The sequence below is a fragment of the Vicia villosa genome, linkage group LG3 (assembly GCF_029867415.1).
Source record: "Vicia villosa cultivar HV-30 ecotype Madison, WI linkage group LG3, Vvil1.0, whole genome shotgun sequence".
In the NCBI taxonomy this organism is placed as follows: Eukaryota; Viridiplantae; Streptophyta; class Magnoliopsida; order Fabales; family Fabaceae; genus Vicia; species Vicia villosa.
This window is the reverse complement of record NC_081182.1, coordinates 7,391,846-7,400,343: the sequence shown is the minus strand read 5'-3', so window position 1 is coordinate 7,400,343 and position 8,498 is coordinate 7,391,846. Positions and strand designations below refer to the sequence as shown.

The 8,498-nt window shown below is 31.6% G+C and overlaps 2 protein-coding genes across 2 annotated transcripts; one reads left to right on the top strand and one right to left on the bottom strand.

The window, feature by feature from the left end:
• The first annotated feature begins 415 nt into the window (after positions 1–415).
• On the top strand, positions 416–3,436 carry LOC131660192 (abscisic acid 8'-hydroxylase 4). Its single transcript, XM_058929369.1, has 10 exons — positions 416–676; positions 766–1,087; positions 1,337–1,486; positions 1,579–1,768; positions 1,851–1,930; positions 2,022–2,108; positions 2,232–2,310; positions 2,391–2,497; positions 2,581–2,699; positions 2,790–3,436. Exons 1-10 carry the CDS (start codon positions 438–440, stop codon positions 2,911–2,913), a joined length of 1,497 nt encoding a protein of 498 aa, XP_058785352.1. The 5' UTR covers positions 416–437; the 3' UTR covers positions 2,914–3,436.
• A 2,543-nt stretch (positions 3,437–5,979) lies between these two features.
• On the bottom strand, positions 5,980–6,875 carry LOC131657470 (uncharacterized). The gene has a single exon (XM_058926864.1). It carries the CDS (start codon positions 6,873–6,875, stop codon positions 6,168–6,170), a length of 708 nt encoding a protein of 235 aa, XP_058782847.1. The 3' UTR covers positions 5,980–6,167.
• Positions 6,876–8,498: the final 1,623 nt, after the last annotated feature.

The following is an 8,498-nucleotide window of genomic DNA, read 5'->3' as shown; positions in this document are numbered from 1 at the left end:
AACTTAGAGTGTAATAAACAACCCCTAATTATTATTTTCCAGCCCACTCCTCTCCTCAAGTTAGTGAAATCATTTCGACGTTGCCATGACACGACCCGAGGCACCCACCAAGAAGCAAATTGAACCGTGGGCAACTTCTCTAATAAAACCATGACACAAGCACCTCCAATATTAACTTATAAACTAATAAAATAAGTGATGTTAAAATCCACCGAGAATAAAATAAATTGGTGAGAGTTTCTATACCAGTTACCTCTGACCGTCAACAATGGCATGATGTCACTCTTGATCATGACTACCTAATGTTAACTTCATTGTTAGACAAAGTGGAACTCAGTCTTTCAAATTTCAATCTAGTGCTTTGTCTGCCATATCATGACACAATACTATATATATATAGCACTAATTCAGGTTGATAAAGAAGCAGTGGAATCAAAATGCTTTCCCAATTGGTAAAGGAACATTCTTATATGTGTTACCATGTTGGTCTCTTATTGCTGTTTTTATCATGTTTTAAAATGTTGTCAGCACTTTGGTGCAAAAAAAACAAGTCCAATAGTGTTGGAAGTCCTCCGGGAAATAGAGGATTACCCTTCATAGGAGAGACACTGCATTTCATGGCTGCCATCAATAGTACTAAAGGAGTCTACGAATTTGTTCGACTTCGCCGCCTCCGGTAACAAGACACTACTTTGTTCTTGTAAAGTTTGATTTCAGAAAACATATTCATTTTTTATTGATGTTTCCACTTGTTTTGATATGCAGATATGGAAATTGCTTCAAGACCAAGTTATTTGGGGAAACACATGTATTTATTTCGAGTAAGGATTCAGCGAAAACGATTCTAAGAAACGAAGGAGGGAAGTTCTCAAAAAAGTACATAAAGACAATCTCCAAGCTCTTGGGTCCTGATAGTTTGCTCTGTGCAGCTGAGCAGCATCACAAACTCATTCGAAGCCGTCTTTTCAGTTTGTTCTCACCTCATTCTTTGTCTTCCTTTGTTCAACTCTTCGATGGACTTGTAGCTGAAGCTACAAGTGCATGGAAATGTGGATCCCTTCTCATCATACAAGATGAAGCCCTCAAGGTAACAGAACAGATTTTTACACTTATGTTTGTGTAAACTTGCACATGATCTTTAGGGCTGTAATCTCGCACGGGTCTAAAAATTTTCACAGTTAAATTGTAGTCGAATATAAACTCTATTTGCCATGGTTAAACTACAACTAACCTAAATAGGGCCTCCAAAAACTAAGACGACTATGATCTTTACTGGTTAAGGTATTATATAAGTATAAATGTTTTTAACTTTAAGGTCATGATGTTTGTAATGCAGCTAGCTTGTAAGGCAATGTGCAAGATGCTAATAAGCATTGAGAATGGTGATGAACTAATGGTGATGCAAAAGAATGTTACTTGTGTGTCTGAAGCAATGCTTGCATTGCCTTTGAGATTACCATGGACCAGATTCTACAAAGGTCTTCAGGTGATTGATTATACAAATCATCCAAGTTTTTAATCTATAAATTTTCTGTTTCAGTATAAATTGGTGATTCGAGCTTACAAGTAATAATGCAGGCTCGAAAAAGAATTATGAACATATTGGAGAAAGTTATTAGTGAAAGAAGAAGCGGAATCACAACTAGCCATGTAGATTTTCTTCTGCAACTTTTGACAAATGATGATAATAAATTAGAAAAAGATGAAGTTATAACAAGGCTAACAGATGAAGAGATCAAAGATAATATCTTAACTATGATAATTGCTGGTAAGAAGTATTAGTACTATTGAATTGAATCCGTCGAATACAATGCACATGAGATTGTGTTGTAACGAGTTTGAAATTGCAGGACAAGACACTATAGCAATTGCAGTGACATGGATGATCAAATTTTTGGACGAGAATCAAGAGGTTCTCAATGAGCTTAAGGTCAGTGAATTTTTTTTAATATTTAGTTGTCTTTTTTCAACATTTTTTTGGTATTTATTTACTAAATTATTGTCGTTTGGTGCTTTAATAGAAGGAACAAGTTGAGATTGAGAAAAAATGTAGAGGAAGTATGAATCTTACATTAGAGATTCTTTCTCAGATGCAATATGCTTCCAAGGTATGCAACTTTCATCATATCGTTTTCATCTTCTTCTTATTCATGTTTTGCAGCAGACACCCAACACAAAATCTAACAAGTGTTATCTGCTTCATCAAATTTACAAGTTTGAATTACTTGCAGGTGGTAAAAGAAGCATTAAGAATGGCATCTGTAGTGCAATGGTTGCCTAGAGTAGCACTTGAGGACTGCGAAATTGAAGGTTTAAATATATATAGAAGTGCGCAAATTTAATATAAATAGTATTATATCATTACTTAAATAAAGGCTTGTTTTATATAGGATTTGAGATCAAAAAAGGTTGGAACATTAATATTGATGCTAGATCAATACATCATGATCCAAGTATTCACAGCGCCCCGAATGTGTTCAATCCTTCAAGATTTCCGGTGAGTTTATGTGTATCATATGGCCAAATTTTAATGTTGGAAAATCATGATTAGATATATAAAATGTAGCAATAAATTTGCAGAGTGAGTCAAAACCAAACAGCTTCTTAGCTTTTGGGATTGGAGGAAGAATGTGTCTTGGGAAGAACATGGCTGAAGGAATGATGTTGGTGTTTCTTCATCGTTTCGTTACTCGTTTCAAGTGAGTACTTTCGATTATTCTTTATATTAATTTTACTTTAGTAACATTCACATTGTTATAGTAAAGGATTGTATTGTATTCGATGTTCAGGTGGAAGGTGATTGATTCTGACTCGAGTATTCAAAAATCAGCACTTTTTACGAAACTTAAGAGTGGTTATCCGATACGTTTGATATATGTGAAGGAAGAAGAAATGAACAAAAAAATTGTGTGAGGGCATAAACAATGGATGCATCATGTTCAATATATCAATAGATGTTTGAACTTTATATACTAATGGTTAAAGTTGTTATGAGCAATAGGAATCATAGTATATACAGGAAGAAAAACAACCAATATAGGGAGAAAAAAATAATTGTTAAATTACAAGAAATTAAGAGACATTTGTTGAATCTTAATTGGGGTTTCAAATGAAGATCAGACAGTACAAGTTGAATATATTGTTCAAGTTGATAAAGTTTCCATTGCACCAGCTTGATGATTTTGAATAAATGTAACTGTTATACTAATTCCTTAAGCAAAAATGCAGGGTGCTTTGGATTTGTCACATGATAAATGTTCATTATTTATGTTGTCATTTTCCATTGAGTATGAAAATATACTTGAGGTTACTTGCTTGATACACTTGAAATTTTGCTATATTTTGTGATATGTACAAAATGTTTATGATGACTTGTGCATGTGAAATTTTAGTTGACATTCAAATGATTTTGGAAAGGAAAGTAGTCAATTTTAGGCATTGAAAAAGAAAGATTCAACTTTTGTGGAACAAATTTGAAAATAAGAAATCTTGACCAATTCTTTTGGGGTCCGTTGTCAACTGAATCCATACAAGATCAAAACATAATTTTGGAACTGATAGAGATTTAAATGAAAATCAAGTACAAAGAGGACATTGTGGAGAGTGAAAAGGTGGCAGTCCCAGAGTGTTTTGCAGTTGCCATACGACCATTAGGAAATCTAATACTGGTAGGTGCTATTAGGTGTTAAGAATAAAAAAATTCAGGGAGGAATATATGTGATAAGTGGCACCAGAATTCACTATCCATGATCCAATATTGACATGATTAAGGGAGTGAGATATTCTGGATATATTTGATGTAACATGATAAAATCAATCCAAAATACGATTTGAACCCATCGGTTTTTACAAAATAACATCCAAACACACCAATAATATTATGTTCTTTTGGATCGATTTGCGGTTTTTATTTGAATCAGTTTGGATTTGAACACCCTTTGCAGTGTCACTTGGTGTAGAGGCAGCAAGAGATGAAGGGGAGATCGGTCCAAAAGCAAAATGAAGGGTTATCTCTCAGTAGACTCTCGATACCATGTTAACATACGTGAAACTAAGAGACATTTGAATAAACTGTGTGTCTAAATAGCACTATAATAAATGTATTATATAGTCAAACATAAAACTCATCGTATTAATTACATAGGTAATATGCTAAAGCATATCGTATTCCATTCTAGAATGGACTAAAGAATATTTTATACACACAAATATCAACAATAATTTGTAAAAACGACAAGTCGTGGCAATGAAATAAGAAGGACAATGAAATCTGGAGTCTATAGAGCTCACACAGTATCTGATAAAAAAACATTGACAATCTTCAAATTAAGTTTCTTCTGTTAGGAATTATAATCTTTAAATTCTACCTTACAACTTCACTCGTGAAAAATTTTCAAACTCGACTACCTTCTTAGGGAGATTTTGATATAAACTTGCTAGGTACTTAATCAAGAATGTAAAAACTCCTCTCTAAAGCATCTCCGGTTGTCTGTGACCTCCTGAAAGTGTTTCCCATTTATTTGAATTCTCTGGTGCCTGATTGATTAATTTGAAAAGACAATTTAGAAGGTATCTATACTGCTCTGGATGGTAATAACCATCTCGAGAGACTTGAATTTATTCTGAATACAACAGACAATAAATCTTGAAAATGGGTCTAGCATATTCGCTCCTCAGAATGTGAAATTCTATCTTTGGACGGCTTTACATAAGTCCATTTCTATGAGAACAATGTTGTTACATTGTGGTATGCTCCAAATGAATATTTGTCCTAGACGCAATCATGACATTGAGACGACTCTACAATGCATGAGAGATTGTAAATTTGCTACTCGCTTTTGAAAATCCATTGGGTTCTTGGACCCGTTATTCTTCCAATTAGATATTTTATATGATTGGATTAGACATGACATCGATGGTGGCTCTATTTTTTTGACTTCTTGCCGGTGGTTATGGCACACTAGCTAGGAACAAACAATGTCTTGCGAATGAAATAGTATATTCTTATACTTTGAAACTCATCATAGTGAATTATGTTAATTTGTTAACTAAATGTTTTTTCAAGTATAATAGATTTCATCCAACAAGAACGATCACGTGGAATGCACACAAAGGTAGTAATATGATTTTGATTGTTGATGGTAGTAGCCTCGGTAATCATAGTCTCAGATTCTTGTGGATTGATTTGAAATGCTTGCGAGTAATATTGGTTATTTCAACATCATTCACGTTGAGCTAATGGTGTTATATCATGGTCTATGTATGGCCTGGGAACTTGGCATCAAAGACCTGGTGTGTTATTTTGACTCCAACTCGTATATAAAGCTTATCTCAGAGTTTGTTAATGTTTGTCATCACTATGTCGTGGTTCTTCAAAAACATTAAAGAGTTTTTCTCTATAAAAAAATGACTAGTTTAAACATTTCATTCCTTAGAGAGGTGAATGATTGTGATGACTATCTAGAAACAGATGAGACTAGTAATAACTTAGCGCATCAGTCTTATATGGAATCTCATGTTAAAATCATCACTCTCTTGCTAGTTAAATTTTATTTTCTAGATATTTTTTTTTCTCGTTTCCAAGTTATAACAAAAAAGACAATGACACATGTTAAGAAATTTATAATTAAATTAAAAAAGATAAGTTATTTTTTATATATAAATTTTTTATTTATAATTTTAACATGTTTTTGACACAAGTTAGCAATACTCTAATAAAATAAATTAAGATATAATTTTTCTTAAAATGATTGTCACATTTAAAAGAAAAACAAAATTATTCTAAGAATATTTTCACTTTTAATATTGTCATTAATTATAGCATTTAATTAACATTGTAAATATCAGTATTCTCCATTTTCCTATATAAAAAATGAATATATAAGTAGTTAACATAAATAATAGGATAAATCACTATTTTCCTTCTAACATTTATCATACTTTAGAAACTCTTAAAAGCAATTATCGTACCTAAAGATATTTTTTAATCCTTATAGGCTTATAGAAATTTTAGAAACAACACAATCACATAACATGCACATTTATCAAAAGTAAAGATATATTCCATTAAACCCTAAATCTGGGATCAAATATTACAATCAAGAAAATTACATAGTCAACTGAAAAAATGGACTATGATTCCTTTCATTATTATAACTATTTTCCTATTATGGAACCAAAGCCAAATACTCAGTTTTTTGAGACCGTAGTTGTTCATGTTCCTCCCTTTGCATCCTCTTATGTTTCGCTATGAATTCCTCTACGGTTCTATTAAACTCTTCTTTACTCATATTTTCCACATAACAAAGTTCCTTCTTCAACTCTCGCCGTTCATAAAACTCCGACTGAACTCTCCGGTAACATTTTTTCTCTGAAATCGAAACCTTATCATCATCATCTCCACTCGTTGTCACAGTCGTGCAACATGTCATTGTCGTGGTCATGGTCTCAGTAACCGCCGTGACAGTTTCCTTAAAAACCGGACACAAATCACGTTGGTTCTCTGGTGAAGCCATCTCTACTACTTGATCTTGTTGTTTCTCCGGCAAAGACTCTACCGGATCAGTAACTAACTCTGATGCGGTTATTTGAAGAAACTGGTTTTCGTTTTCGTTATGGTTATGGTTATAAGTGTCCTCGTCGGAAACGTCGCCGTTTTGATTGGAGAGTATATAGAGGAAGAGAATGATGGCATTGAGGATGAGAAATGCGAAGAAAGAGTTGGAGAAGACGGTGATGGAAAGATCATAGATATGAGAAAATGATTGGAGGAGAATGGGGAAGAAAGAGGAATGGTAAAAAAGCAAGAGAGTGGCGAAAACCTTAAGAAAGTGGAGAATGGTTTCGAGAGAACGGTTTCTGTGAAAGCTTCTCATGGCATTGAGGATGAAACGAAAACGGTTTGAACAAGTTTGTGTATATTTATAGATAGGTAAAGAATATTCGCAAACAATAAGGGAAATTTTTTCAGAATATGTAATTCTATAAAACAATACTTTACTCAATATGTTCCAAAATGAGAAGGATAATTGATTGATTTGTATATATTAAGAAAATCTATTAATGATAGAAGGTTTAAATAGAAAAATATAATTAACACTGTGTTGATTTATTTTGAAAATTTATGATAATTACATTTATAAATAGAAATCTTTGATGTAATCATTTTTTAGTTTAATGATATTCTTTTATGACCAAAATATGATTATATTAGTGTTTACATGTATTATAAATATAAGCTTATTTTTATAACATTATTTTATGAATTTTTAGTACACAAAGTTAGAAATTGAAAAATGTTTTAATAAATTTATAATATTCTTACATTTTCCATTATTTTTATTATAAATTTATAAATAAGTAGGTAATATATATATATATATATATATATATATATATATATATATATATATATATATATATATATATATATATATATATATATATATATATATATTAAGTTTAAATTTTTATTTGTTTTATTTTTATTTTATTAAATATCCTTAATAATTGGAATAGGAATGCAAATATTTTTATAAGTTTTATTTAATTGATTTTATTAGTTATAATTTTAATGAGGTTTTATTAATTGGTAGAATTTTGTAGATTTTTGTGAGGATGACATATAAGCATGAGGTTATGTGAGATTGACACATAAACAAATGCTAGGGTTTTTTGTCTAGGGTTGTCATCATGACAACCTTAGATTTATATTAAGTAGATAGATGATCTTAAATTCTTTTCACGCCATTTTTTTTAGGATAATACTAACACGTGCCTTTAAAGCAATTGGTAAAAAACCTACAAATAAAAAATTTGTATTATAAAAATAGTAAAAAATTAATCATAAATTTTCACATAAATAAAATAGTACACAATTTAAAAAAATAATTTAATTTATATATAGTTCTTAACATGTGTCCTTAGAATACATGTAAATTAATATTATTTTTTTTAATTAATTTTATCAAATAATGCCGCAAAAGGTTTTTGACTCACTATAAAACTAGGATGAAAAATGAAGAATGAAATTTCAAATAAGAAGATGAGAAGCACTTTTTTTGGTTAAATACTCTTTGACCAACCATTGTTGTAACCATATTGTTCCTACCTATTAGGCGCGCTTCCTACTGATTAGGCGCACTTCCTCTGATCATATTAGGATCACTGATCCATACTACTTTAAAAAAATTGCATTCTAAATTATTATAATTATATATAAGGTATCGCTCGGGCTTTTAGCACATCGCTCAAGTAGAAGACCAAACACTCATACTCATATAAGAGGTTGAATTGATGACCAATAAGAACTAAGTTGGTCTACATGTTATATTCGTAGTTAGAGGTGGCAAACGGATATGCACGTCTCGTTTAGACCCGTCCCACAAAAAAGTGAAGGCGGGGCGGGCTAAGCCCGCGGGCACTATACTTTTTAAGTCGTAAAATGCAAAATTTATGTTAATGCACATGCACGCAAATGTCCGCACAAAAAACAGGGC

Coding starts and splice junctions, on each gene's coding strand:
- LOC131660192 (XM_058929369.1), top strand. CDS start 438: ATGCTTTCCCAATTGGTAAAGGAACATTCTTATATGTGTTACCATGTT. Junction 1,931..2,021: donor AGGTTCTCAATGAGCTTAAG/GTCAGTGAATTT, acceptor GTGCTTTAATAG/AAGGAACAAGTTGAGATTGA. Junction 2,109..2,231: donor AGATGCAATATGCTTCCAAG/GTATGCAACTTT, acceptor AATTACTTGCAG/GTGGTAAAAGAAGCATTAAG.
- LOC131657470 (XM_058926864.1), bottom strand. CDS start 6,875: ATGAGAAGCTTTCACAGAAACCGTTCTCTCGAAACCATTCTCCACTTT.